Consider the following 27,796-nt stretch of genomic DNA (forward strand, 5'->3'; position numbering starts at 1 on the left):
GCCCCTGCGGTGGCCCTGGTGTCACGTGTCATCTAGATCCCTGGGGGATGGGAGCCCTGCAGGCTGAATGGCTTGGCAGGCGGAATGCAGGGGTGGGGTGGGTTGGCCACTCCATGGTCTGCTTGACCCCTTGCTATCCTTTCCCCAACACGTCTCCTTGGCCAGGCTCTGCCATCCCCTGTGTGCGGGATTGCAGCAGGGCAGCCCTGCCTTTCCTTTCTGTCTACACCCACCGCCTGGGTACAAATGACTCCATACACCCAGAGAGCGGACTTCCTCAGTCCCTTTCCCAGCCGTTCCCTGAATTACAGACCTGAGGTCCCACCTCCTTCCTTGGTACATCCTTTAATTCAATCAAAGCTAGACTCTGTTATCTGTCTGCCCAAATCTTATGTCCCCCCTCCCCTGAGTTGAAGTGCAGTACCCTCCACTCGACTGCTCAGGGCCAAATCTCCAAATCCTTTTCTGCCCTTCCTTCCTGTTATCCCCACACCAAATCCTTTCTCAAGTGCCATCAGGGGAGCCTTCAAGTTGGATTCTGCATTGGTCACTTCCGCCCACCCTGTGGTCGCGTCCCCCTTCGCTTGCCTGGCCCCGGGCAGCTGACTCAGCCCTGCCGGCCCTCTCCAGGTCACACCTCGGCTCTCCTCAAGGCAGCCAGTGGGAATCTCTTAAAAAATACATCACAGGCTCTCGATCTTGCTGAGACTCTCCCAACGTTTTGCTGCCCCTTAGAATGAGATTCACCAGTGCACGCGGGGTCCTGTCTAGGCTGGACTCTCCTGCTGTCTCTGAATTCATTTTCGCACCACCCTCTCTGTCTCTCATTCTTCACTTACCAGCCTGATGCCCTTGATTTCATTCATTCATTCATTCGGCACACTTGCTGAGGTCCTTGTATTTTCCAAATACTGCTCAAAAAGCAGGAGGTGAAATGGTGAAATGAGACAAAATCCTGTCCTCACTGAACTGCTATTCTAGTAGGGGAGGGACAGACAACCAGTGAATAAAATACACGTTATAATGCAGACATTTTTGTATAAAAGCAAGGGGAGGGCAAAGGGGAGTGGCCAAAGCAGGCCAAGAAGGTGATAAATGAGCTGAGACCCAAAGGAGCTGCAGGTCAGGAGAGAGGCTGGAGGGTTCCAGGGGCACATGGAGGCTGATGTAGCTGCAGAGAAATGAGCAAGCAGAAGCTAACGGGTGTTGGGGCAGGTCAGCGGTGCCCCTAGAGGCCAGGGAGAAGTGGCTGGATTTTATCCCAAGGGGAAGTCACCCTTAGAGAGTTTTAATGAGGAATGCTGCATGTGATTTATGTTTAAAGAAGGGCTCTCCGGCTGCTGTTGGGAGACAGATTGGAGGGGAGGGAGCCCAGTGTGGAAGCCACGGGAATGAAGAAAAGTGCGTGTACCTGGGACCTATTTGATAGGTAGAACTTAGTGGGTGTGCTGATAGAAGGGTGTGGGGTCTGAGAAAATGGAAGACCTCAGGTTCAACTCCATAGTTTCTGGCCAAGTGGAGAAGTGGAGGTTGAGGACATTGGTTGAGATGCAGAAGATTGTGGGAGGATCAGATTTAGGTGAAGAGGGGAAGGATGTATTGAATTTGAGACCCAAGTAGGGTGTTAAGAAGGATGTTCTGTCTGTCCTATAAAGTGGGCTCATTGCCAGCCTCAGGGCCTTTGCACTGCTGGGGGTGGGGGTGAATGCCCTCCCCTGATTTCTTCACATAGCGGTGGGTCTTTCTTGGCCTTCTGGTTTTGGCTCAAAACCTCCCAACTACCTGTCCATCCAACTGAAGTCGCCAATCACCCCAATTACTCTCCTACGTCACCCTGTTTAAGTCCTGAATAGCATTTACACTGTTAATTTTCAGACTGTGGGCTCCTCGGGGGCAGAGGTCAGTCTTGTTCACTGCTAAACCCACAGCACCTAGCACAGAGCCCAAGGCGTAGTATGCCTCCACATATCTTAAGCCAGCAATAAAGGGGTGGCCTGCGCACAATTAGAGAGATGCTGTTCTAGTTTGCTAGCTGCAGGAATGCAATATACCAGAAGCAGAATGGCTTTTAAAAAGGGGAGTTTAATGAGTTGCTAATCTACAGTTCTAAGGCCAAGACAATGTCCCAATTACAACAAGTCCATAGAGATGTCCAATCAAAGGCATCCAGGGAAAGATACCTTGGTTCAAGAAGACCGATGAAGTTGAAGGTTTCTTTCTCATCTGCAAAGGCACATGGTGAACACGGTCAGGGTTCCTCTCTCATGTGGAAGGGCACATGGCGAACATGGAGTCATCTGCTAGCTTTCTCTTCTGGCTTCCGGTTTCATGAAGCTCCCCGGGAGGCGTTTCCCTTCTCCATCTCCAAAGGTCGCTGGCTGGTGGACTCTCTGCTTCGTAGTGTTGCTCTCTCTGAATCTCTCATTCTCCAAAATATTTCCTCTCTTATATGACTCCAATAAACCAATCAAGATTCAGCTTAACAACCACTCCTGACTAAATCCCATCATCCAGGGAAATGATCTGATTACAGTTTCAAACATACAGTATTGAACAGAGATTATTCTACCTTTACGAAATGATATTTTGATTAAAACATGGCTTTTCTTAGGGGGCATACTTCCTTTCACACCGGCACAGATGCGCATAGAGGGATGCAGGAGCCACAGACCCGCCTTCAGGAGTCTTACAGTCTCCCTGGGGCGGGGGTGAGGGGAAGAGAGGGGGAAGAGCTGTCAGAAGAGATCTTTGGGCCAGTCTGGAAAGTCAGGAAAGGCTTTCCAGAGGTGACAGCTGCAGCTGCCGGTGGAAAGGGTTGTGCAGCACGTGGTGGCATGAGCAGAGATCAGTGCCATGTGACTAGAGAGGATGAGAGGCAGGAAACTGTATCTGACTCTGCCTGGGGACCCAAATCCTGCCCAAGGGCCACGCCTAAGAAGTGGTACTCTCCCCAAGACAGAATTGGATGGCGGAAGCATTGCACAACGCGCTGGTTTCCAGCAGGCAGCAGTAAAGGTAGGACTCTAATCATATGAAGCTGAGAACGTGCAAACCAGGGAATAGACTCCTCGCTTCCGTACAGCCGCGCAAACATGGCCACTCCCTGGGCGCCACAGAGAATCATGTGACTGAGCTACTTCCGGTCCGTCTCCCCGAGGTCTTCCCGAGCCCCATTTCCTGCGCTCCGGCAATAGAAGCAAGCGGTTGTGGGACCCGGCACGTTAAACGCCGCCGGAGGCCCGCCGGGGGGCGGCCGTGACCTGGGAGCGCCGCCGCATAGTATGGAGGGCCCCCTGGAAGGAGGGGCGCCCGCGGCGGCGCTGGCCGCCGTGCTGAAGCACAGCACGGCGCTGCCGCCCGAGAGCGCCCAGGTCCGGGGCTACGACTTCAACCGCGGCGTGGACTACCGCGCGTTGCTGGAGGCCTTCGGCACCACCGGCTTCCAGGCCACCAACTTCGGACGCGCGGTGGAGCAAGTCAACGCCATGGTGAGGCCTGAGGCGGGACTTCCGGGCCCGGGGAGGAGCGTGGTCTGCCGGGGGACCCGTGCTGTACCTGGGTTAGGGGGCGGGACTTCCTGCGGGCTGGGTGGGGCGTGCCATCCGATGGGGCGGTCCAATCGCCGGAGAGAGGCGGGGCCTGTCCTGGGCGAGCGTTTCTATGAGGGCTAGACTTGCAAAGGAGATGCTGACTCCAGAAAGGCGGCTACTCCTGAGCCCTCCCCTGAGGTCTGGGCGGGGAAGGAGGCGGGGCCTGGCACCAGGTACAAGTGGTACCCGATTCCTGAGTGGGCAGGGCCTTGGGGGCGGGGTCTGCCTCTGGGACCTACCCGGGGCCTTTGGGTTGAGCTCAAGCCCATCGGGCCCCTCTACCCAGATCGAAAAGAAGCTGGAGCCGCTGTCGCAGGACGAGGACCATCATGCGGACCTGACCCGGAGCCGCCGCCCGCTCACCGGCTGCACCATTTTCCTGGGCTACACGTCCAACCTCATTAGCTCGGGCGTCCGCGAGTCCATCCGCTACCTCGTGCAGCATAACATGGTGGGAACCTGGCAGGGTTGGGGCCTAGACGCCCTCTGAGTCTCAGCGGTCAAAAGGATCATCGAACGTTTTAGTGAGATGATGGAGAGATGGGTCGGTCCTAAGCAGAGGGACAGGATGCAGTTGATTTTGCAGCAGCGCTGCCCCTAAGGGTCTTGGGGTGAAGGTGGGGGTTTGGAGACCTGCAGGCTGAGGGCAGGGATCCCCTTCCCTGGCCAACGTTGCCACCTTCTGGCCACAGGTGGACGTCCTGGTGACCACAGCTGGGGGTGTGGAGGAGGATCTCATCAAGTGCCTGGCACCCACGTACCTGGGGGAGTTCAGTCTCAGGGGGAAGGAGCTCCGGGAGAATGGGATCAACAGGTGTGGGGGAGGGGTGCTGGGTGGCCTGGGTGGTGCTGGGCAAGGGGGCTGGCCCCAGGGCCCTGAGGCCTGATGTCCACCTCCTCCTGCCTCCAGGATTGGGAACCTGCTGGTGCCTAATGACAATTATTGCAAATTTGAGGACTGGCTGATGCCCATCCTGGACCAGATGGTGCTGGAGCAGAACACAGAGGTGGGGCCAGGGCCCACCCCCTGGGGGGAGGGTGGCTCAGTGGGAGCCACAGGAAGTGCGGGCTCATCCTTGTCTCCTCCTAGGGTGTGAAGTGGACTCCTTCCAAGATGATTGCCCGGCTTGGCAAGGAGATCAACAACTCAGAGTCGGTGTATTACTGGGCCCAGAAGGTGAGGGGCTGATTCGGGGCACGTGTTAGCTTCCTTCCTCTCCACAGGGGGATGGTGTCCTCATTCTCATTGCCCCCATTTCAAGGTGAGGAGCCTTAGGCACAGAGCAGTTAAGTAATTCTGTTAGACATCACCCAGCTGTTGAGCGGATCTGTTCTCCTGGGCTGCCTGGGAGCAGTTGGGAGCTTAAGTCCGGACAGTGCTTAGCAAGGCCCCTATGGGTGCCTGAGGGTCCACACCCCACAGAGGCCAGGAGGTCTAGGCATCTGTCAGTTAACACAAGCTACTGCCTTTTAGTTGCTAGGCGCTGTCCTAAGTGTTTTGGGTGGTTTGTTAAATGGGCATCATCTTTGGGGGTAGGAGGGGAGGTACTATTATCCCTTGTAGTGCTCTTGAGGAACCTGAGGCCCAGAGAAGTTAAGCCCTCTGCCCCCAGTCAGGCAGGGAGGAAGTGATGCAACAGGGAGAGGCACCAGGCTGCCCGCACCAGGCTCCGGGCCCCAAGCCCTGTCCTGCCCTCCCTCCCCCAGAACCACATCCCTGTGTTGAGCCCGGCGCTCACGGATGGCTCGCTGGGCGACATGATCTTCTTCCATTCTTACAAGAACCCGGGCCTGGTCCTGGACATCGTGGAGGGTGTGTGCTGGGGCTACAGGTAGGGGTCAGGGGGAGGCGGGCCGGCTGGGCCCCAAGCCTGAACACAGCCCCTCACACCCCCAGACCTGAGGCTCATCAACACCCAGGCCATCTTCGCCAAGCACTCGGGGATGATCATCCTGGGCGGGGGCCTGGTCAAGCACCACATTGCCAATGCCAACCTCATGGTGAGAGCCAGTGTGGGAGCTGTGCCCATGAAGTGGGCCTTCTCCCACATGAGGGGAGACAGGTGTGGACTGGATGGGAAGGCCTCCTGGCCTCTGGAGACTAGTGGGGGAGGGAGGCGACACGTGAAGCACATGGGTGCTGTGACAGGGTGGCAAGAAAAAGGGGTGCATGAGGGGGGCTCTTTTAGGAAGTGTGACCTGTGAGTGCCCGAGTGGGTGGGAGGAGGGCTGTTCCTGGTATAGGAAACGGCCAGAGCGTGGGGGGGTGATGGGGCAGGTGGAGTGGAGCCTTGGGACCGTGCATAGGATTTTGGCTTTTACTCTGAGGAAGGTGGGAGCCATGGAGGGCTCTAAGCACAACAGGGATGTAACCTGATGCAGGTGTTCACAGGTGCCCTCTGGCTGCTCTGTGCTTGTGGGGGGAGGAGGCATCTGCCTTTGTCCCAGACCAGGCGGGTATCAGGAAGCAGGGAGAAGCAGGGTCTTGCAGGTTGTTCTGAAGACAGGGTTGGTAGCAGCTCTTGTTGACCAGGTGGCAGGAGGCCTGTTGACACCTGGTCCTGGGTGGGTCGAGGAAATGCCCCCCACTGCTTACCCAGCAGCCCTTCGGGCCCTCACGTGAGCCAGGGCATCGCTTTCTAAATCTGGGACGTGCTCGCAGCCATATGCCCACCAGCTCTGGCCAGTTACCCGCTCCTGCCTGTGTCTTTCTGTCTCTTCTGCGAGTGGCTGACCTGGCCCGTCCTACCCCTCCCTGCAGCGGAACGGAGCCGACTATGCCGTCTACATCAACACAGCCCAGGAGTTTGATGGCTCCGACTCAGGCGCCCGGCCAGATGAAGCCGTCTCCTGGGGCAAGATCAGGGTGGACGCACAGCCGGTCAAGGTGAGGGCTGGCGGTGAGGGCAGGAAAGGGTTCCAGGCCTTGGGTGTGGATCACAGGCTCACCAGGCCCCCAATCCCCACAGATCTACGCTGACGCCTCCCTGGTTTTCCCTCTGCTTGTGGCTGAAACCTTTGCACGGAAGATAGACGCCTTCATGCCAGAGAAGAATGAGGACTGAAGGGCCAAGGCCGCGGGGGGCCGTCCCCCTCCTCTATTTATTAGTGTGAATCCCCTTCCTCCCTTCCTCGGCCAGCAGTGTCTGTTATAAAATGGTCCTTGCCATCCTTCCAGTTTGTGTCTGTCCTTGGGGCGACCTCAGCATCAGCCTGCTCCGCCCTCAGCCTCATAGGCTTCTTCCCGCCAGCACTGGACGCTGCCCCCCAGTGCGGTCAACAGGCAGGGCTCGGTGGGGTGGAAGGCCAGCGACTGCACCACCCCAGAACCCACGGGTAGGGTCAGTGCCAGGGCACCCTGTGGGGCAAATGAGCAGGAGTATTATCAGTGGGCAGGTTCCCAGATGTCAGAAACTGGACCCAAGGCTGGTCAGTGTCCCCTGACCTTTAGCTACCCATGTCAGACTGTTCTCCAAACACCGCAAACCCAGCATGGTAGTGTGAAGCTGTTATTTATCTCAGAAAAGATAATGTTCTTTGAATCCATTTCTGTGGGTGTAAATCTACTGGAGGTGGAGACTCTGGTTATTTCAATTGAGACGTGATCCATCCATTCAAGATGGGTCTCAATCCTCTTAGTGGAGTCCTTTATGAGAGTTTAATACAGAGAAAAAAGTCCCGAGAGGTGAGAGAGGACACACAGAAAACAGAGTAAACCGACCCATTTCTGGTATGTGGCAATTCATCAGCTTTAGCAAACTAAAATACCCAGGACCCTAACTCTTGCATCATCATGTCCTTCCAGGGGCTGAGGCCACACTGGGGGTCTTTTTTTTTTCCCCCTCTCACCTCACATCCCTCTGCCAGGTATATCCTATTGGCTCTGCCCTTAGGACATGTCCAAAACAGTTCCGCCCCCCTTCATAGTCCCCACGCTGCTGGGAGCCTGTCGTGGCCTGCTCCCGGTGTCCTCGTCCCCCCACCACTATCCCCCCAGCCAGCCCACTCTGCAGTCCCAGTGCCCTTTGTCTCCCTCCTCACTATGCAGACATAGAAAGACATGTGTTTCCACAAGTAAGCCAGTCCCTCTCCTCTGGGGCAACTTCAGGGCTACAGGGTCCTCAAGAAGTAGATGGGACATGTGCACACTCTTCTCGGTTCCCAGAGTGAGAGCAAATCTCCAGGGCCCCTGCTCTTCCCCCAGCCCTCCAGGAGACCCGATTGTCCCAGCCAAGCCCTGGTACCAATGTCACCTCCTGTGAGCTCCCTGGCCCCTACCCTACTGTGCCCAGCCTGCCTCCCCCATCAGACTAGGACTCTTCAAGGACTGGGCTCATGGCTGTGAACTGTGGTATTGTGCAGATGCAGTTGAGGTTTCTTGAACAACCACAGTCCCGTTTGGTCAGGGATCAGATGTCCCCCTCGGCTCCCCCTCACCCAGGGAGCTCCTGGCTCCTTAGCCTGATATTCAGGGCCCTGCCTGATCTTGATCCTGCTGCTCCTGTCACTCCTGCCAGCCTGAAGAATTCGCACAGCTGATTTGAATTAGTCATAGCAGTTTTCTGCCCCATAAAGTTGCTGTGAACTATAGACAAAGAGGGAACCATGGCTCCCAGGAAATATGCAGGGTTAGGTTCCAGCTAGCTTTCAATCATACTTTCATGAAAATATAGCTTGATTTATGTGTTTCTGTTTAAGGACACCTTATTTAAAACATGTTGTGTATTTGTTCACAAGGACTCAACGGCCCACAGAACTGTTTAGAACTCAGCCTAAACAAATCTAATCAAACATCCGTATTTTCTTTGTAAGGCACGTCCCAGCCTTCTGGTGCTTAGGAATACTAGACAGCACTACTGCTGGGAGACATTTTAAACAGAGAAATCACCAACAGAAAGCAGAAAATGCAAACAGCATGACGCTAATAGACCACAAAAAGGATGTCTGTTTACTGGTAGAGCTGGAAGAAGTGTCACCTCCTTCCACCTGGGCTGGGAATGTGTGCACTGGGCAACTCCATTTTTTGGCTACTCTATGTGTGTCTGTGAACGACGGCCAAAGTGCCGTGGATGTTGGTTTTTGGATTACAAATAAATTTTAGCAAGTAGGTGACTGTGCAGATATGGAATCCACGAATAATGGTGACCAAATTTGTCTCCTGATCTACATGTCACTCCTCCAAGCCTCTGCACATGTTGTTCCCTTTATTGGGAATGTTTTCCCTGACTATTTTCTTATTCAACCTTCAAGGCCCCAGCTGGAACATCCACTCCCTTTTTCACACCCAGGTTAAGGGCCTGTGGCATGGGGGTGGAAAGAGACTACATGTATAGTTGGGGGGTGGGGTGGGGAGGAGCTCACCTCCACCAGGTCCCAAAAGAAAACCTTCCCGTCCTCCGAGCAGCTGACCACGTGTGTGTCCCGCTCACTCAGGCAGCAGTCCAGCTTGTACTCCTGGTTCTTATGGCCGATGTACCTGCAGATGGGCAGGGTCGGGGGGATGTGGGCCTTGCAAGTCAGAGTGGGGCAGGCAGAGTCCCCCAAACCCCAAGACTCACTCGCCCAGCAACTCCCCCGTGTCTTTGTCTAGAAGCCGCAACGTGGAGTCCAGGCTGGACACCAAGGTGCACTGTCCATCCCGGCTGAAACAGATGCAGGTGATGGCACCTGGGGGGAGGGGAGGGGAGGCAGGTGAGAATGGGGCCCCTTTTGCTGCCTCTCTGCCCGTCCGTCCCTCCACCCTGGGCCAAACTCACTGCCTACGTAGTCTGAGAAGAGCTGCCCCATCCTCAGGTCATAACGCCTCACCCGGCCATCCACAGAGCTGCAGGAGACGGTGCATCCAGCTGAAGTGTGGCCTGGGCCCAATGGCTCCAGGCCTGGGTGTCCCTACCCCCCACCTCTCCAGCAGGGCCCAGAGAACAAGGCTGGCCAGCTCTCCTGTAGGCCCTTCACTGCCACCCTGGAAGGTCCTGTGCAGGGCAGGCCGTGCAAAACCCTTACTCACAATCGAAATGAACTGAAGTGTGAGGTACATGAATGAATAAAAACCGACAGGTCAGCAGGCGCCAGACCTGGCAGGGCCTTATGACAAGAGTAGATTTTAATCTCAGCGCAGCAGCAGCTGTGATTCACAGTGGCACCTGGGGAGGAGTAAGCTCCTGGCTCCACTCACCCTGACAGGACCTCATGGTCAGAGACTTTCACACTGGATATGCCATCCCTGGCCTCGTCCAGCGTCTGCACTGGCTCATGTTTCCGGGAGCGGCAGTCCCAGCAGCGGATGCTGGAATCAATAGAGCCTGTGGGGCCGACGTGAGGCTGAAGTCAGGTTGGGGTGGGGGAAACTGGGGGGAGCACCCTGGTTCCCCCTTTTAAGGCTTTAGACTCACCCGACAGGATCACCGTGGCCTCTTCATTAAATTGTACTGTGTTCACCTTCTGGGAAATGGGAACCACCAGTCAGAGGGGGCTGGACTTTGGGAGACTGGGATAAAGGCAGGGTTCCCAGAGCAGATAAAAGCAAGGGAAAAGGCTGGGGGCAGGGGTGACAAAAGGCTTCCGGGGAACTGCAGGGGCTGGGATTGGTGAGTGCCACACGGCTTGTCCTTGACATCATCTATGCGTTAACGCAGGTCCCTTAGGCCACCCCCGCTTCAATGAGGGTCTTCCTGCTCGCACTCACCCCCGCGTGGCCCCGGAATTTCCGCACGACCTGTCCTGATGCCACGTCCCACAGCACCACGGCCTTGTCCCCGCCTCCGGAGCAGAGACTGCTGTTGTCAAAGGAGCTGGAAGGGCGTGCACGGAAGGTGAGCGTCGATCTCGGATCCCGGCCCCAGCGCCCCGATGCCGGCCTGGTACCCCCGGCTCACCCGGCCGCGTCCAGCACCTCGTAGCCGTGGCCGCTGTACGTCCGCAGCAGCGTCCCTCGCAGCGGGTTCCACAGCTTCAGCGTCTTGTCGCTGCCGCACGTCAGGCAGTAGTTGCCATCCACTGGGAAACACCGGCGGGGGTTACTGGGCCGCGGACTTCAGGCGGTGGGGGGAGGACCCAGAACAAAGATGAGGGCGCTCACCGTTAAATCGCACGGCTCTCACCGCCCCCTGCCCGCAGTCCAACGTCCTCAATCGTTTCTGCGGCAGCTCGGGTGGCCGCGGCTTTGGTTCAGGGAAAGCCATCGCTTTGTCGCCGCCTCACGTCCGCCTGCACGGAGGCTTCCGAGTGCTCGCTCGGGTGTAACCTTATTATTGTCCCTCACGGCCTACTTCCGGTTCACTTCCGGGTTCAAATTTCGTCTTTTTGGAGCTCGTGTTGGAAATATTGAAGCCCGTTTCCAGATCTCGCGCCCCCGCCTTTCCTGTTTTCAGGGAGTGTTTTTGGCCCCTTCTAAAGCTTCGTTCTTTAACTGGGGCCTGTCCTGGTCCCAGCCGCGAGGACCGGAAGTGAAGCGCTACGGGTGTTACTTAAAAAGCAGCCCCCTCACTTTCTCGCCGGAAGTCGTCTCTTCACGGCGGAAGAGGCGCGCCACTCGCGATGTCCACGAACAATATGTCGGACCCACGGAGGCCGAACAAAGTGCTGAGGTGAGGAACCCCAGCGTCATGGCAACGGGGCTCGGATTGTGGGGTGGGTGGCACTTGGGCGTCCCTGACTCTTGAGCCTGCCGCAGGTACAAGCCACCGCCGAGCGAGTGTAACCCGGCCTTGGACGACCCGACGCCGGACTACATGAACCTCCTCGGCATGATCTTCAGCATGTGCGGCCTCATGCTTAAGGTGGGCAGGCTCATGGCCTTCCCGGGGCGAAGCTCGGCCTGAGGAGGAGGCCGGGGGAGGTGGCAGGTTTGCGGTTTAGCGAGGCAAAGGGCCGGCGCTGGAGGGATGGAGCCTGAGATTGGCGGGGGGGGGGGGGGGGGGGGGCGGGGTCTAGCCTCAGAGCCTGCGCCACGGGCGGGGCAGGGGTGTAGGAGCCCCGAGGGCAATGAGCAGGCGGAAGGAGGATCAGAGTTTGATCTTGGCCAGGGGTGGGGCTGGGGTGACGCTGGGCCCAGAAAGACAGAGCCGCAGGGGTATCTAGAGGGCAGGGCCAGAGTGGGTAAGTGGAAGGTGGGTCTGAGCCAGCACCAGGTTTTGAAGCAGCTTGAAGGGACAGGTGGAGAAATGATGGACAATGTCACATCTTTACTATGATGGGCAGCGTCAAAGGCCAGTCTTCTTGGGCCTGAGGTAGGACGGGTAGGGCCAGAGATGCAGGTCAGGGGATAGGCCCAGAAACGGGGTACCTGAAGTGGGCTAAGAGGGGGTGGGACTTTTGGGGGACTCGGGGAGGGGACAGGGTCTGAGCTGTGCCAGCTGGTATCAGGGGATTGAAAGTGGTTTTGGGGAGTATGGGACTGGGCCTCGGGCTTGCAGGGCACATTGGGGAGCCACTCACCAATCTAATCCACCCATCACCTACCCCTCCCTAGCTGAAGTGGTGTGCTTGGGTCGCAGTCTACTGCTCCTTCATCAGCTTTGCCAACTCCCGGAGCTCCGAGGACACCAAGCAGATGATGAGCAGCTTCATGTGAGGCGGGGCCTAGAAGAGGAGGGGCTCCTGAGTAGCAGAGGGGGTATCCAGGCCTGCCTATTCTGGATCCCACCTAACACCTCTCTCCCATCTCAGGCTTTCCATCTCTGCTGTGGTGATGTCCTATCTGCAGAACCCGCAACCCATGACGCCCCCCTGGTGATACCAGGGCAGAGGGGTCCAATCCTGGACCGCCTCTATCCACCTTCCCCCAGGCCTGGGTTTTGGCTGCTCAGCCTCCTGCCCTCAGCTTCTGTACTGGGCTTTCCTGGATGAGGAGACCTCTGGGGCCCCAGCTGAATGGAGGGAACCTGACCCTTTGCCTGGGCCCTACTTTTGCATATTCCTAGAGGGAAACTTGGTAGGCTTGCCCTCCTGCCTCCTCCACCCTGCCTGCTGCTGGAGGAGTTATCCATGTTTCTAGGCTCTTCTGCCTATTTTCTTGTCGAAACAGTTAATAAAGTTTTTCATTTTGGCTCTCTTCTTTGACCTCTCTTTTGGTGCACTGGAGAGGATTTCAGTCAGACCTGGGATAGGGCCCCGGGGTCATTTGCTTATTTCACATGCCTCGTGCCTGAAGTCAGGTGCCTGGGAGGGGACAGTGACTCCTGTCCTCAGGCAGCTCAGCAGAAGGCACTGCTGAGCTGAAGAATCTGGGTTTCAGTTTCCTTATCAGAGAAATAGGATAAAGGCTGCGATCTAGATAGACTGGAATTGGGAAGGGCATGGGCGGCTCAGGCCCCTCCTCCTCTCGGATCCTCACTCCAGAGGCAGAGATTCTGAACGTAGCTTCCTGAGAGCCCCCTCAGCCAGGCTGGGTGCCTCTTCTCCCCAGCACTCGGAAGGCAATTCGTTTACCCAGCTTCCCCAGAATCCACAGGTCAGAGCAGGCAACGAGCAAGCCCTGCTTCCAGCCCAGCTGGGGGCCTCCAAGACCCCAGTAGGCGGGATGCCCCAGGACCCCATTGCACGCCCCTCATCCGTCCTCGCCCCAGCCAGGCAACCCGGGGACCATAGAAAAATCTGAGATCCCTGTCTCATGGGGACACGGACAATCTGAGACGCGACAATCTGAGACGCGACGCGGCCCGGAAGGCTGGACCCTCCTGGCGTTTCCCGCCGCTGCGGTCCTATCACCCCAGGGGATACAGCTTGGCTCCCGGACTGCTCCGCCCCCCGAGACGCTGATTGGCCAGGCCTGCTTCGGGGGCGGGGCCTTAGCCCCGCCTCGGTGGGGCCCTGGAGTCGGCGGCAGAGCCATGGGCGCCGACGCGTGGGCTGCGGGGCTCCGAGCTGGTGGCCCCGGGGTCGCTGCGGAGTCCCGGATGAGCCCCCGCGCGCTGCGGTCGCTGCTCCGGCCTCTCCCCTTCCTACTTTTGTTGTTGCTGGAGGCGCCCGGCGCTCGGGCCGCGGGGTACGAGGTGAGACGGGCCGGCGGGCGGAAATGTACCCAAGCCCGGGCCAGAGGCGTGGCTGGGTCTGTTTTGGGGTGCCCAGCGAACGGCTGCTATTGTGCCAGGGCGACCTGAGTGCGTGTGTCATTGAGAGGGCTGACTGCGAGTCTGAGAATATGATTGCGTCTGTCTGTCTGTCTACCCCTGTGTCTGCGGGCCGGTTTGCCTGAAGTTTGCAGGCACAGAACTGCGAGTGACTGGGGGCGGGAAGGGGTGGCCTGAGCTGCAGGGGGTGGGATGGGGTGCTGGTTGAGAGCTGAGACTCTGCAGTTCCAGCCTGGCTTCTCCACTTCCTGGCTGTGTGACGTTGGATAAGTCACTTCCTCTCTCTGAGCCTCTGTGCTCTCACCTGGAACTGGGAATAATTTGATGCCCAGCGTGGCTGCCTGGCATTTGCCAGGGCTTAATGAACTTCATCTACTGTTACTGTTTTCCCTGGTGTAAAGAAAAACTGCTCTGTGGGGTTGTGCCAAGTGGAGCTGTATCCGTGTAGTCCCTGGGAGGGCCGGGGTCAGACCCTCATTCAAGGAGTCGCTCACCCTCTGGATCAAGGCTTGTCTGTGACTTCCCCACCCCCCAACTTCCCAGGGACACTGACAGGCTGTGTGTGTGTTTGGGTCTCTGTGCAGACGTGCCCCAAGGTGCAGCCGGACATGCTCAATGTACATCTGGTGGCCCACACACACGATGACGTGGGCTGGCTCAAAACAGTGGACCAGTACTTTTATGGCAGTGAGTTAAGTGGAGACTAGCCCTGGGCCTTCTACAGGTCCTCAGAACCCCTCAAACCCCTTGTGGACCCTGGGCATTGGGGTGGGGACACATCTAGCCTGGGATCCTGTGTCAGGAATGTCCCCCTTAGCTCTGAGGCTCCCTGACTGACTGACCCCTCTGCCCACAGTCCAGAATGACATCCAACATGCAGGCGTGCAGTACATCCTGGACTCGGTCGTCTCTGCCCTGCTGGCCGAGCCTACCCGCCGCTTTGTCTACGTGGAGATGGCCTTCTTCGCCCGCTGGTGGTTCCAGCAGACAAATGCAACCCAGGAGGTTGTGAGGGATCTGGTGCGCCAGGGTGAGCCCGCCCTAAGGAAGTGAAAAGAGGAAGCCCAGCCCAGCTTCCGTTGCTACTACCCTGGCTTCTGAGATGGTATCAGGCCCCATGTCTGCTAGCTGTGCATGTAGTTCTGCCTGCCTAAACTTCTCTTTATCTGGAGAACTCTTAGGCACCCTGCAAGGCCCAGCTCCAGGGCTCCCCTGGGAAATTTGCCATTCAAGGGGCCCTCTGTCCTACATCTGGCTATGCTGGGCTGCAAGTGGACTGGATATGTAGCGGGTCACCTACTCTGACTCCACCCCTGGCCCTGACTACTGACCCCCACCTTGCCCCTTCTGGAACAGGGCGCTTGGAATTTGCCAATGGTGGCTGGGTGATGAACGATGAGGCGGCCACCCACTATGGTGCCATCATAGACCAGATGACCCTCGGATTGCATTTCTTAGAGAAAACATTTGGCAGCGATGGCCGCCCCCGTGTGGCCTGGCACATCGACCCCTTTGGCCACTCGCGGGAGCAGGCCTCGCTCTTCGCCCAGGTACCACCACAACCTCTGTTGAGTGCCTCCCTCAGCTAGTCAAACCCTGCCTTCTCACTGCCCATCCCCTGGTCCCTCGGGATCCTGCCCCTTGGGTGAACTGTGAATCCCATTCCTTTCTGACTTGGGACCCGGGCCCTGCTGTGCCCAGCTCAGACTGGTCCTGCTCCACTAGCTATGATCCCAGCATTTCCCCCAGCTTGGTAGCATCAGGAGGCTTGCCCTGTTTTTAAACCTGCTTCTCTTTCCCCTGCTTGAACTTCTCTTTATCTGGAGAACTCCTAAGCATCCTGCAAGGCCCACCTCCAGGGCTCTGACCTCATCCATCCTCAGTGTAGGAAGGGGGAAATCCTCCTTGACTCAGGTCCCACCCCCTCTCTGCTTTGATCCAGGTGGAGGTGGGTTCTGGCTTTGGGCTGTCCTTCTGCCTCCTTCCCCTAGTTTGGAAATGAGCTGGTGGCCTCCCTCATTTCTACCTGTGCCCTCAGTCACCCCTCCCAAGCTGGCGAGAGAGGTGTACACTGATTCAGATTGCTTTCTCCTGCGGCTCTCATCCCGCCGCCCCCACCCCCCAACCCCAGATGGGTTTTGATGGCTTCTTCTTCGGGCGCCTGGATTACCAAGATAAGAAGACACGGAAGGCAATGGTGGAGATGGAGCAGGTGTGGCGGGCCAGTACCAGCCTGCCTCCCCCAGCCGCCGACCTCTTCACTGGTGAGCTGGCAACCTGGGCTCAGAGAGGCCCTGGGTTTGGTCTAAGGCTCTGGTTACCATCTTGAAATCCTTAATAACTTATGAACAAGGGCCCAGCATTTCCGTTTTGTGCTGGGCCCTGCAAATTCTGGAGCCCATCCTGGGTGGAGTTGGGGGGTGGGGTGGCAGGCTTTGACCCCAAGGTGAGGCTAGGGTGCTAGGACATCCCCAACCCAATATGCCCCACAGGTGTGCTCCCCAACATGTACAACCCCCCGGACGAGCTGTGCTGGGACTCGCTGTGCGATGACAAGCCACTGGTGGATGACCTCCGTAGCCCTGAGTACAACGCTGACAAGCTGGTCAATTACTTCCTGCAGTTGGCTGCCACCCAGGTAACCCCCAGGTCCAGAGCTGGTAGGACTGCCTCACTAATGCACCTGAGCCCTTCCCATGGCCCGTGCGGTCCCTAACACCGCCTCGCAACCTTCTGAGAAAAGCAACATCCCTGTTGCCGTCCCTATGTCCTCCTGGGTTGGTGTGCGTCCTTGAGTGGAAGTGTGCAGGCCCCTTCCCTACCATGCACATGCACCGCACATGTGAGGCCAGGGTGGCACAGGGCTTCCGGGCCCGTGTCTGCATGGTCGGCCCGATGGAACCGATCGATGACCATTGACAGTTGTCACATTGTGTGTCTCTACGGTCCCGCGGGCCACACCTTCACACCTTCACCCACGCCTGCGTGGGCGCCGGCACTCTTGGCATACCCAGGATGCAGTCATACGAGGAGGGTGGCACAGGCCAACCCAGCCTGAGAACTCCCCGTGCTGCCTGCAGGCCCGATTTTATCGTACCAAGCACACTGTGATGACCATGGGCTCGGACTTCCAGTACGAGAATGCCAACATGTGGTTCAAGAATCTCGACAAGCTCATCCAGCTGGTCAACGCCCAGGTCAGTTCAGGTCCCCTCCCAGGGCCGCCCATGTGTGCACATGTACTTGTATCTTTCTGCGCCCTGGGGCTGAGCTCAGTGCACAGCTCTGGGGGTTTATCAGTTTCTGTTTTAGTTTCCTGGCTTCTACAACCAATGCAATGGGTTGGCTTTGATAACTAGATTTTATTGGCGCACGGTTTCAAAGGCTGGAAGGCTTGCTTTCTGCTGGTGGTGGTATCTTCTGGCTGGCCGGCATTGTTTGGGGTTCCTGGGTTTTTTTGCCACATGGCAGTGCACATGGTGGTGTCTGGGTTCCATTGGCTTCCAGCTTCTGGCTGCTCCCTGTGGCTTCCTCTCTTGTGTCCACTTATCTTTGCTTATAAGAACTTCTGCCATTTTGGATCAAGGCAAACCCTCATTCAGCTTGGGCTGCCTCCTCACTGATAATATAGTCAAGAGATCCTATTTATGATGGATCCACATGCCCAAGAATGTCGAGAAAGACCAGGAACATATCCAGACTGGGGCACACGATTCAATCCACCAACAGTTTCCTATGACTGCTGTAACAAATTGCCACTAACTTCATGGCTGAAAATCACAGAAATTTACTGTATTATGGTTCGGCGGTTAGAAGCCTGACACAGGTGTCACTGGGCTGAAATCAAGTGTCAGAGGAGGTGCATTCCTTTCTGGAAGTTGAGGAGAGAATCTGTGGTCTTGCCTTTTCCAGCTTCTAGAGGCTGCCTACAGTCCTTGGCTTGTGGCCCCTTCCTCCATCTTCAAAGCCAGTCATAGCCTCACTCTGGCCTTGCTTCTGTTGTCATACATCTTTCTGATCTGTCTCTTCTGCATCTGTCTTCCACTTTTAAAGCCCCTGTGATTACACTGGGCCACCAGTTAATCTAGGAACATCTCCCTGTCTTAAAGTCAGCTGACCAGCAACATTAATTCCACCTGCAGCTGTGATTTTAACCTAATATAGTCATACATTCTGAGATTGGGAGTGGACATTTTTTTAGGGGTGTGTGTGCATTATTTCACCAATCACAGATGTGTTGGTGGGACCTGTGTCTGTGGTTCTGTGGGCAGGGAGTCACTCTTTCATATCGGCAAAGAGACTTGTCTCATCTCCCCATCCATTAAAGATGCTCTTCCCTCCACCCACATCCCCAGAGTTGTCTGCCCGTGGGAGCTCCACAGCTTCACCTCCTACTCACTCCCTGCACTACCATTGCACCAAATTGGCTCTCACTAAGTCAGGAAGGACCTCCCAGCTGACATTTCTTGATCCTTCTCCATGTCCCTGGTCCCTAAGGAGCCTTCAGCACTCTTGACCACTACCTCCTGCCAGTTCATGTCTCTTGGCATCCAGGAGTCCACGCTGTCCTGTTGTTTCTCCTGCCACTGACTGCTCCTTTGCTGACTCCATTTTACAGATTCCAGAAATGGGCTTTCTGGGTTCAAACCTGGTTCTGCATTTACTGGATCTGGACCTAGAGAAATATTCGGAAGCACTTAGTATCTCAGTTTTTCCTTTATAAAACTGGCAATATAGTGGTCTCTACCTCATAGGGCTGTTAATAAGAATTGTTTTTTTTTTAAATTTTATTGTGGTAACATATTGTTTTAGTTTGTTAAACCTGCCAGAGTGCAATATACCATTAATGGAACGGCTTTTAAAAGGGGAATTTATTAAGTTGCAAGTTTACAGTTCTAAGGCCATAGAAATAGCCAAACTAAGGCACCAGAGAAAGATACCTTAACTCCAAAGGAAAAAAATGATAATGTTGCGCGTTTCTCTCTCAGCTGGGAAGGCATATGGAAGACTCTACCTGCTTCTTTAAATGTCTTCCCTGGGGGCATTTTCTTTCATCTCCAAAGGTGTCTGCCTGTGTGGGCACTAAAGCTTTTTCCAAAATGGCTCCCTCTTAAAGGACTCCAGTAAGCAACCCATCTTGAATGAGTGGAGACACATCTCCAGGAAACCACCTAATCAAAAGTTACCACCCATATTTGGGTGGGTCATGTCTCCATGGGAACAATCAAAAAGCTCCCACAGAGCAATATGGAATGAGGATTAAAGAACATTGGCTTTTCTGGTATACACGAAGTTTCAAACCGGCACACATATTACAATGTAAATACCCCATTTTAACCATTTCCAAGTATACAATTGGGTGGTATTGTGGTATCACCACCACCATCCCTTACCAAAACTTCTCCATCACCCTAAACAGAAACTAGAAGCTCAGTCCCCATAAAGCATTAACTCCCCTTTTCTCACCCTTACCCTTGTCCCTGGTAACTTATATTCTAATTTTTGTCCCTATAAATTTACAAATTTTTATTATTTCATATAAGTGAGATCGTACAATATTGGTTCCTTTTGTGCCTGGCTTATGGCACTCAATGTCTCCCAGGTTCATCCATGTTGTAGCACATCTTTAATGATTAGAGTGTCATGAGTTCATTTGCATAGATCATTTACATGGAACAGTGCCTGGCATGTAAGAAGTGTTAGTACTGGTTTATGATTATTATTTCTGGTTGAAAATCTCCTGCTCCTCATTTACAACTCCAGCTGCAATAACTCCTCCTCCAGGAAGCCTTCACCCAATCCCAGTCTGAGGCCAGCTCCTTTCTCTGCTCACCCCAGCACCCATGGATACCTGTCATGTCACATCCAGGCCACCTGTAACCAATTGACTGTTGGAGGGCTCTTGGCTGGGAATTCCATGAGAGCAGCCCCTACCCTCTCTGCTTCTAGAGCATTAAGAATGGTGCTTGTTGGGTGAAAACTCTGTGTGTGTGTCTGTGAGTGTGACTGCATGCAGGTGTGCAGATGATGCAGTCCTCCATGCCTCCCTTCATTTACTCCAGTATTTATTGAGCACCTACTGTATACTGGGCACTGGGGATACAGCGAGTGCAGAACAAATGTCCTTTTCCTCCTGGAGGTAACCTCATGCCTCCACCTCCTTCAGTCAAAAGTGAGCCTTCATATATTATAAAAGTCGCGTCATCTGGGAACAACCTGACCGTGCTGAGAAATGATCATTCCTGTTGTATAATGTCACCCTTCATTTTTCCACCAAGGTTTCTTAATCATGAAATTGGAGTTATTAGAAAAATTTAGTAAGATTTCATGGTTACTCCTGCACCTCTGATACTCGTTCAAGGATAAGATTTCTTCTGCTAAGTGTTCATTTTCACCCTTGGCCTCTGAACGGACCCAAGATGTGTGTTAAGAGCATCTGATCATGAATGTGTGCACACTTGAGTGTGCGCGGGGCAGGCGAGGGCTCACACACCCACACCTTCTCCCACAGCAGGCCAACGGGAGCCACGTCCACGTCCTCTACTCCACTCCCACCTGTTACCTATGGGAGCTGAACAAGGCCAACCTCACCTGGTACCTGGGGGGCGGGAAGGCTCGGTGTGCCCCCCCTGGGCTGTGACCCTACCCTCACCGCGCCGGTCCCCGCAGGTCGGTGAAAGAGGACGACTTCTTCCCCTACGCCGATGGCGCCCACAAATTCTGGACAGGCTACTTCACCAGCCGGCCGGCCCTCAAATTTTATGAGCGCCGCAGCTACAACTTCTTGCAGGTGGGCGGGTGCCCGGCTCAGGGGCAGCCCTGGGTGTCCCCGGCAGGCCCGGCCGCCCTAACCCGACCCCCCTGTGCCCCTAGGTGTGCAACCAGCTGGAGGCGCTGGTGGGCCCGGCGGCCAACAACGGACCCTACGGCTCAGGAGACAGTGCGCCCCTCAGTAGGTGACCCCCACCCCCGGGAGGCCCCGAAGGCCCCCTCCGCCGGCGCGGGACCTGCCGCGGTCCCTGGGGGCCGGGCCTCGTGTCCCGCGGAGACTCCGCCAGGCTCACGGTCGCCCGCAGGGGAAGCCATGGCCGTGCTGCAACACCACGACGCCGTCACCGGCACCTCCCGGCAGCACGTGGCAGACGACTACGCGCGCCAGCTCGCGGAAGGCTGGGGGCCCTGCGAGGTGCGGGGGCGGGGCCGCCGTGGGGGCGGGGCCCAGGTCAGCGGGAGGCGGCCGGGCAGGACGCACGGCGCTGCTGCGGGGGCGGGGCCTCGTAGGGGGCGGGCTCCAGAGCAGACCCGCCCCGCTCACCACCTCCCCACAGGTGCTCCTGAGCAACGCGCTTGCCCGGCTCAGCGGCTCCAAGGGGGACTTCACGTTCTGCCGCGGTCTCAACGTCAGCGTCTGCTCGCTCAGCCAGACGGCGAAGCGCGTGCGCGGGCCGAAGGGCGGGGCCCGGGGGGCCGGTCGCGTGGGCGGGGCCCAGAGCGGACGAACCCAGGCAGATCGCGGGGCGGGGCGCATAGGGGGCCAGTGCCCCCGGGCAGATCGCGTGGGGCACAGTCAGGATGGGGGAGGACTCTGCGCAGCCACGCGTGGCGGGTAGGTTTGGGGAAGGCCTGCTGTGTCTCACGTCCACCCTGCCCCTCCCACTCCAGTTCATCGTCACCATTTACAACCCCCTGGGGCGGAAGGTAGCTTGGATGGTGCGGCTGCCGGTCACCAAAGGCGCTTACCTCGTGACAGATCCCAATGGGACAATTGTGCCTAATGAAGTGAGCCCTCAGACAACCCCCCATGGACACCTCCACTCCATGATTTCTCCCTCCAAAGATTCCTCCCACCTCTGAATGCTTCTTCCAGGTCCCCTGAGTACTTTCCCCTCTGCTCCTCAACATCTCTCTCCCTCCAGAACCTTTCCCCCACCATGAATATCCGCCCCCTTGGAAATCTTTTCCATTTATGATTATCCCCGTCACCCCCCACCTCCCTCTTGTCTCCTCCTCTCCCAAGAATCTGTCCTTGGCTCTCCTTCCTCAGAACTCTTTTTACCCCCACTTCCTTGCTCACTTCTCCCCCCACGCAGTCTCTCTGCCCTCCCAGTGGATATTTTCTACCTTTTCAATCTCCTTTGCAGTCTTTTCTTTCAGAAGAGTTGACACTTTCTCCTCCACCCCACCACCTGAATTTCGTTTTCCCCATCCTGCCCAGGAATCCTTCCTCTCCTTGAGTTTGGCCAATACCCTCATTTCACACACGCACACACCCCACCATGTATGTGTGGCTTTATATGTACTCACAGCCTTTTGACGTGGTTTCCCTCCTCTGTTCTCTAAGGTGGTGATAGTTCCCAGCTCACAGATTCAGGACCGGCCCCCCGAGCTGCTCTTCTCAGCCTCGGTGCCGGCCCTGGGCTTCAGCATCTATTCAGTGGCCCGCGTGCCAGACCGGAGTCCCCAGGTCTACACCAGGCAGCCCACTATCAACAAGCCCCAGACTCGTGTCCTGACCATCCAAAATAAGGTGAGACCTTCGTTCAGATTCCCTGTCCCCATCATTTAGGGGGAGATCTTTTTAAGTGCCGTATTTTAAAAATTAGATTTCACGACAGTGTTGGCATAAAGTTGAATATAATTCACGCAGGACTTACTATTATTATTATTATTATTATATATTCAAGTGTTTTCCTGATTCCGAAATAAGTTAAAATGAAAAACATTTCCACTGGCCTCTAAAAGTCTAATTCCTTTATTGGCTGCAGAAGTCCGTCCCACAAAGGTCTATGACAGGATTTAGGGCTTTATGGGCGCCCTCTGGCGGCGGCAGGGGGAACGGACAGTGGGGCAGGCAAGCATGGAAGCCAAGAGAAGCACACTGGTCCAGCTAGTTACAGTGGGGTGATAAAAAGAGGCCACAGAGAGTACAAGCTTGAAGGTGGAGCATTTAGGATTTGCTAATAGGAATGAGAGACTAAGTAAAAGGGGACCCCGTGGTTGCCATGACCGTTGACCGCTTTTCCCTTCTCTCTGCCCAGCACATCCGGGCTACATTCGACCCCAACACAGGGCTCTTGATAAAGATTGAGAACCTGGACCAGAAGCTTCTTCTGCCTGTTCGCCAGGCCTTCTACTGGTGAGCAAGGCCCACCTGGCCACGGAGGGGCCATGAGTGGAGCCAGGGCCCTTTGCCTGACTCTTACCTACCTCGGCCCCAGGTACAACGCCAGTACCGGCAACAAACAGAGTTCCCAGGCCTCGGGTGCCTACATCTTCAGACCCAACCAACAGAAACCACTGCCCGTGAGACACTGGGCTCAGATCCGCTTGGTGAAGGTCCGAGGCCAGGAATGATGAGAGGGGATCAGGGGGTGGGGATAGATGGAAGCATGGGATGGAAGCTGGGGGGAAGAGTTGTAACAGGGCTACCCAAATGAATTGCTTATAACAAGACAGAAGGTTCTTTCCTGCTAACATAATGTCTGGCTGGGCCACCCAGGGCAAGTGGATGTGGCTCTGCCATCACCCGGCCCTATTCTGTGTCATTGCTCTGCCACCCTCAACATTCAGCTTCATACTCATGATTCAGGAGGGCTGCTCATCCTCCAACCATCACATCGGCATTCAAGCCACTGGCAGAGAGAAAGGGGCCAGGAAAGTTACTCACTTTCCACTGGGTAGGCTGTGGTCACACAGCTCATTGTTGTTTTGGGAAGCTTGGGAAATATAGTCTTTATATCAGGTTGTTGTGCACCAAGCTACAATCATTACTATAGAAGGAAAGGAGATGGGGTGATGGTGAACAGAGCAGCACACAATCGTGTCACCCTCAGGAACAATGTGGCTATGTAGGGTGGCCATCATACCTGGTTGGGTGGGGGAGGTGGATGGGCTTCCCATGCCATGTGTTAATGGCCTTGCCCCCAGTGTAGGCCATTGTGGGTTTCACATCAGGGCAGATATTTGCAGGGCTCTCCTCTGCCCTGGTGCAACTCACGTGCCTTGCCCTCCACCTCCCTTCCCCATGTGCCTGCAGACAGCTTTGGTGCAAGAAGTGCACCAGAACTTCTCAGCCTGGTGTTCCCAGGTAATTCGCCTGTACCCAGGACAGAGGCATCTGGAGCTGGAGTGGACGGTGGGCCCGATACCTGTGGTGTGAGTGGCCTGGGCTGGGCTGGGGGTGGGGGTAGGAGATGAGGGCAAGGGCAGGGCAGCCTTTAGGCCAGGCTCATGACCTTTGCAATCCCACCGGGTGCAGCGATGGCTGGGGGAAGGAGATCATCAGTCGCTTCGACACGACGCTGGAAACAGATGGACGTTTCTATACAGATAGCAACGGCCGGGAGATTCTGGAAAGGAGGTGGGGGTGGCTGGGGAGGCTGGAGGGGTGGGCTGTGGTATCTTGGGGCCCAGGGATGGTGGGGGCATTTGCTGCTCCTGTGAGTGTGGGAGGGAGAAGGTGAAGGAAGGGATGGGGGAAGAGGGGAAATGGGGCCAGACCCCAGGCCTGACCGAAACCCACCCCACCCCACTCCAGGAGGGATTATCGACCAACCTGGAACCTGACCCAGACTGAGCCAGTGGCAGGAAACTACTACCCGGTCAACACCCGGATTTACATCACGGTACCTATCCCCCAAGCCCACCAGCCTGCCTCTGCCCGCCTCTTCCCACACGCTTCTGCAGAGCGGGGATAACCCCACTCTCCCTGCATTTCCCATCTGTCCTTGGCCATGGCCACCACTCCCCTGACCCTGACACCCTCTACCCCCCAGGATGGGAACATGCAGCTGACGGTGCTGACCGACCGCTCCCAGGGGGGCAGTAGCCTGAAGGACGGCTCCCTGGAGCTCATGGTGAGTGGGTCAGAGCCTGTCCAAGCTGGAGTCCCCAGCCCCTGGTCCCCTGCTGGACCTGGAAGCCTGTTTCTATCCCAGTTCTCTGCTTAGATGCACCTCTCGGTTTGATGAGACCCCCCAATCCTAAATGAGACTTTTCTTCTAGGCTATTTGAAAAGTCTTTACCCAGGACCCCTCTCCAGGGCCTGACTTGTCCCACCCAGGCCTCCCATTGGGGCCTTACCTCTCCGCTTCTGCCCGGCATCCCTACCAGACCCTCACTTCATCCTTTTACCCCTGCCCTTTCTCTGAACCCAGCCAGGCTCTCTCACCAGCCCTGTATTCATTTGTTAAGCTGTGGGAAAGCAATATCCCAGAAATGGGATGGCTTTTAAAAAAGGGAATTGAATAAGTGTAAAGTTTACAGTTCTAAGGCCATAAATATGTCCTAAATAAGGCATTCAGAGGACGATACCTTGGCTCAAGGGAGGGCGATCTGGGAAGACACTTGGCTGGTGTCTGCTGGTCCTTGTTCCCGGTTTCATTGCTGTCAGCCTCTGATGCCAGTAGTTTCCTCTCTAAGTGTCTGTGGGCCTTCACTTAGCTGCTCCAGGGTTTCATCTCTTAGCTTGGCATCTGCTGGGGCCAGAGATCTCTTCTCTTCAGGTTATGGCTATTTCTGTGAGTCCTTGCTTAGCAGCATAGCTATTTCTGTCTCCATTTCCAAACATCTACAGTGGCTGTGCTCTGAGCTCTCTCCAAAATGTTTCCTCTTTTAAAGGACTCCAGTAAACTAATCAAGACCCACCTGATCTCCATCTAATCAAAAGGTCACACCCCCAATAGGGCGTTTCACATCTCCGTGGAGATAATCTAATGAAAAGTTTCTAACCTATAATATTGACCCAGGATTAAAAGATGGCTTTTCTGGGGGTACATAATAGATTCAAACCAGAACTAGCTCTTCTGACATTTCTGACCCAGGGTCCCCCACCGGACCCTTTCCCTCTCCCCAGGTGCACCGACGGCTGCTGAAAGACGATGGCCGAGGAGTGGGGGAGCCGCTGCAGGAGGCGGGCCCGGAATGGAATGGACCGGGGCTGTGGGTGCGAGGTCGCCACCTCGTGCTGCTGGACACGGTCCGGACTGCGGCCGCGGGACACCGGCTGCAGGCGGAGAAGGAGGTCCTGGCGCCGCAGGTGGTGCTGGCTGCCGGCCAGGGCACTCCTTACCACCGCGAGGCCGTCCAGCGCAAGCAGGTGAGGGGGGCCCGGGGAGAGCGAGAGGACCGGAATGACGACGGCGGGGGTTCTCTTGGGAAGGCCTGAATACGGTCCCGCCCCCCCCCCTCCCGCCCAGTCTCAGCCAGGATCCCCGGCAGGCTCGGCCGGGTCCCATGCCAGCCCCTTCCCTCCTAGACTGGGTCCTGCCCTAGCCCCTGCTCACGCCCCTCCCCGCCTCCTCACCCGCCCCGCCCAAGCCCCCGTCCTGGGCGAGAGACCCTTCCGGACTCGCACCCCCACGGCTAAGATGCGCCCCTTCCCTGGTTCGCGGGGTTTTCTCTCTGGGTCCAGCCGCCCCTCCAGGCTGAGCTCCGCCCGGATTGCTCGGCCCCTTCTCTGACCACGGCCAAGCCCTGCTTCTTCCCCGCCCAACCCAGCCCTGTTCTCCGCTCAGCTCCGCCCCTCTCCTCCAAACCCCACCTCAGCCAAGGCCAGCCCCTCCCCGGCTAAGCCCCGCCCTGCCCGGGTTTGAGCCCTGCTCTTCCCGAGCCCAGTCCCGCCCCTCCCATTCTAAGGCCCGCCCCTCCCACGTGAACCTCGCTCTGTACTTGGCTGGGTCCTGCCGCTCCCCACACTTAGCCCCGCCCGTGCTGGCTCAGCCCCGCCCCGCCCAGCTTAGTCCCGCCCCGCCCCGGTCCCCGCAGTTCTCCGCGCTGCGCCGGGAGCTGCCCCCCGCCGTGCACCTGCTCACGCTGGCTCGTTGGGGCCCGGGAACGCTGCTGCTGCGTTTGGAGCACCAGTTCGCTGTTGGGGAGGACTCGGGCCGCAACCTGAGCTCCCCCGTGACCGTGGACTTGCGGGTGAGCCGAGGTGGAAGGGGCAAGGGGGGGAGGGGGAAACCCGGCCCCGCCACCTCTCAGCCTGGCCCCCCACCCCCCACCCGCAGGACCTGTTCTCCACCTTCAACATCACCTCCCTGCGGGAGACCACGCTGGCAGCCAACCAGCTTCGGAAGGCCGCCTCCAGGCTCCAGTGGGACACGCACACGGGTGGGAGCCTGCCCGGGCGCGGTGTGCGAGGCGCGGGGATATTGGTCAGGACACCGATAAAGGGCGTTTGAGGGTCTGCGGCTGGTTTAGCACATTAGCGATGGGCCTGCAGAATTTGGGGCACGGCGGTCCTGTTGCAAGAACAAGATTTGAGAGTCTGGGAACCCTGTCTAGCTCTGGCCGGACACTGGGGAGGGATTTGAGGATCCAGGGGTGAATAATATTTTGGGGGTGAGTCCCTTGAAGGTTTAGGGCAGTATCCGGACTTCGGGGAGGTGGGAGGCGGCTACATCAGGGTGAGATGGAGGAAAGTCTCTTTCCTTCTCTTCCCTTGCACCCCAGGCCTCCCACCTCAAGCCACGCTTCCATTGCTGGATCCCTCAGCTGTCACGCTGCAGCCCATGGAGATCCGTACTTTCCTGGCCACCGTCCAATGGGAACAGACCAGCTCTAGGATAAACCTTCGGACGCCCTTCCTTTAGGGGTGGAAAGAGTCTTTCTTCTGTTGCTGGCGCCAATGAAAGTTATTAAAATGCCATCAGCAAGACCCAGGTGGAGGCGAGACTGAGCGTGGGTTTTTTTTAGGGGGGGAGTGAGGTGTGGAGTAGGGGTCTAGGATTTATGACACAGAAAACTCAGCAAACCCCCCTTTCTCCTGGATCTGAGACCATGCAGGAGGTCACCTGCTGGCTGGAATCCTCACTGCAGGCACACACAGTCACCATTCCTGACTTGTCTCACCCCCAGCCCCACCATTCATTGCACACTCGGCTACTTCACTCCTTCATCACCCCAGGCCCTGAGAAGCAAGAGGGCGGGGCCTGTACTCCACGCAGGGCCCAGGGACCCAAACACCCTGGGTTCTCCCTGACTGGCCTTGGAGCTAGGCCCTGAGGGGGAAAAATCAGGGAGGTCTTCATGGAGGAGGTGCAGTTAGGGGCAAGTGTGAAAGAAAGGACAGGAGCTATGGACCTCCCAGGTGGCAGAGGCAGAGAGCCTGGCCCATCCTGTGCTCTGGGGTCTGTG

At 56.6% G+C, this 27,796-nt stretch overlaps 4 protein-coding genes across 6 annotated transcripts; 3 read left to right on the forward strand and 1 right to left on the reverse strand.

The window, feature by feature from the left end:
* Window positions 1–2,781: 2,781 nt before the first annotated feature.
* DHPS (deoxyhypusine synthase) lies at window positions 2,782–6,767 on the forward strand. Of its 3 annotated transcripts, none has more exons than XM_077121702.1 (9): window positions 2,908–3,488; window positions 3,877–4,041; window positions 4,283–4,404; window positions 4,501–4,597; window positions 4,681–4,767; window positions 5,298–5,403; window positions 5,488–5,591; window positions 6,352–6,477; window positions 6,560–6,767. In XM_077121702.1, the coding sequence occupies exons 1-9, from the start codon at window positions 3,282–3,284 to the stop codon at window positions 6,653–6,655; spliced, it is 1,110 nt and encodes a 369-aa protein (XP_076977817.1). In that variant the 5' UTR covers window positions 2,908–3,281; the 3' UTR covers window positions 6,656–6,767. The 3 variants fall into 3 exon arrangements, with proteins under 3 accessions (XP_076977818.1, XP_076977817.1, XP_076977819.1); XM_077121704.1 differs by lacking the exon at window positions 2,908–3,488 and adding an exon at window positions 3,651–3,763; XM_077121703.1 differs by lacking the exon at window positions 5,488–5,591 and having other exon boundaries at window positions 2,782–3,488; window positions 5,298–5,422.
* WDR83 (WD repeat domain 83) lies at window positions 6,635–11,048 on the reverse strand. Its single transcript, XM_077121706.1, has 9 exons — window positions 10,669–11,048; window positions 10,466–10,586; window positions 10,276–10,381; window positions 9,983–10,031; window positions 9,766–9,892; window positions 9,347–9,414; window positions 9,149–9,257; window positions 8,952–9,066; window positions 6,635–6,948 (listed from the first exon to the last, which is right to left on the reverse strand). Exons 1-9 carry the CDS (start codon window positions 10,769–10,771, stop codon window positions 6,799–6,801), a joined length of 948 nt encoding a protein of 315 aa, XP_076977821.1. The 5' UTR covers window positions 10,772–11,048; the 3' UTR covers window positions 6,635–6,798.
* WDR83OS (WD repeat domain 83 opposite strand) lies at window positions 11,049–12,642 on the forward strand. The gene is made up of 4 exons (XM_077121707.1): window positions 11,049–11,176; window positions 11,263–11,368; window positions 12,061–12,158; window positions 12,258–12,642. The coding sequence occupies exons 1-4, from the start codon at window positions 11,127–11,129 to the stop codon at window positions 12,322–12,324; spliced, it is 321 nt and encodes a 106-aa protein (XP_076977822.1). The 5' UTR covers window positions 11,049–11,126; the 3' UTR covers window positions 12,325–12,642.
* A 752-nt stretch (window positions 12,643–13,394) lies between these two features.
* On the forward strand, window positions 13,395–27,324 carry MAN2B1 (mannosidase alpha class 2B member 1). Its single transcript, XM_077121708.1, has 24 exons — window positions 13,395–13,582; window positions 14,245–14,347; window positions 14,517–14,690; window positions 15,017–15,210; window positions 15,792–15,924; window positions 16,153–16,298; window positions 16,741–16,857; window positions 20,172–20,254; window positions 20,330–20,450; window positions 20,534–20,612; window positions 20,737–20,846; window positions 20,989–21,096; window positions 21,323–21,439; window positions 22,002–22,187; window positions 22,699–22,796; window positions 22,879–22,996; window positions 23,697–23,815; window positions 23,919–24,020; window positions 24,198–24,285; window positions 24,436–24,516; window positions 25,515–25,757; window positions 26,426–26,581; window positions 26,668–26,770; window positions 27,113–27,324. The coding sequence occupies exons 1-24, from the start codon at window positions 13,421–13,423 to the stop codon at window positions 27,250–27,252; spliced, it is 3,081 nt and encodes a 1,026-aa protein (XP_076977823.1). The 5' UTR covers window positions 13,395–13,420; the 3' UTR covers window positions 27,253–27,324.
* The last annotated feature ends 472 nt before the right edge of the window (window positions 27,325–27,796 follow it).

Source organism: Tamandua tetradactyla, chromosome 11 (assembly GCF_023851605.1).
Source record: "Tamandua tetradactyla isolate mTamTet1 chromosome 11, mTamTet1.pri, whole genome shotgun sequence".
Taxonomy (NCBI): domain Eukaryota; kingdom Metazoa; phylum Chordata; class Mammalia; order Pilosa; family Myrmecophagidae; genus Tamandua; species Tamandua tetradactyla.

What these genes read in the sequence shown, in the direction of transcription:
- DHPS (XM_077121702.1), top strand. Translation starts at nt 3,282, where the DNA reads ATGGAGGGCCCCCTGGAAGGAGGGGCGCCCGCGGCGGCGCTGGCCGCC. An exon ending in TGGAGCAAGTCAACGCCATG is followed by an intron (nt 3,489 to 3,876) that starts GTGAGGCCTGAG and finishes CCCTCTACCCAG; the next exon opens with ATCGAAAAGAAGCTGGAGCC. An exon ending in TTGCCAATGCCAACCTCATG is followed by an intron (nt 5,592 to 6,351) that starts GTGAGAGCCAGT and finishes CCCTCCCTGCAG; the next exon opens with CGGAACGGAGCCGACTATGC.
- WDR83 (XM_077121706.1), bottom strand. Translation starts at nt 10,771, where the DNA reads ATGGCTTTCCCTGAACCAAAGCCGCGGCCACCCGAGCTGCCGCAGAAA. An exon ending in GAGAGCCGTGCGATTTAACG is followed by an intron (nt 10,587 to 10,668) that starts GTGAGCGCCCTC and finishes GGTGTTTCCCAG; the next exon opens with TGGATGGCAACTACTGCCTG. An exon ending in AATTCCGGGGCCACGCGGGG is followed by an intron (nt 10,032 to 10,275) that starts GTGAGTGCGAGC and finishes CCCATTTCCCAG; the next exon opens with AAGGTGAACACAGTACAATT.
- WDR83OS (XM_077121707.1), top strand. Translation starts at nt 11,127, where the DNA reads ATGTCCACGAACAATATGTCGGACCCACGGAGGCCGAACAAAGTGCTG. An exon ending in AGGCCGAACAAAGTGCTGAG is followed by an intron (nt 11,177 to 11,262) that starts GTGAGGAACCCC and finishes AGCCTGCCGCAG; the next exon opens with GTACAAGCCACCGCCGAGCG. An exon ending in CAGATGATGAGCAGCTTCAT is followed by an intron (nt 12,159 to 12,257) that starts GTGAGGCGGGGC and finishes CTCCCATCTCAG; the next exon opens with GCTTTCCATCTCTGCTGTGG.
- MAN2B1 (XM_077121708.1), top strand. Translation starts at nt 13,421, where the DNA reads ATGGGCGCCGACGCGTGGGCTGCGGGGCTCCGAGCTGGTGGCCCCGGG. An exon ending in AGGAGACAGTGCGCCCCTCA is followed by an intron (nt 20,613 to 20,736) that starts GTAGGTGACCCC and finishes GGTCGCCCGCAG; the next exon opens with GGGAAGCCATGGCCGTGCTG. An exon ending in TCCTGACCATCCAAAATAAG is followed by an intron (nt 22,188 to 22,698) that starts GTGAGACCTTCG and finishes CTCTCTGCCCAG; the next exon opens with CACATCCGGGCTACATTCGA.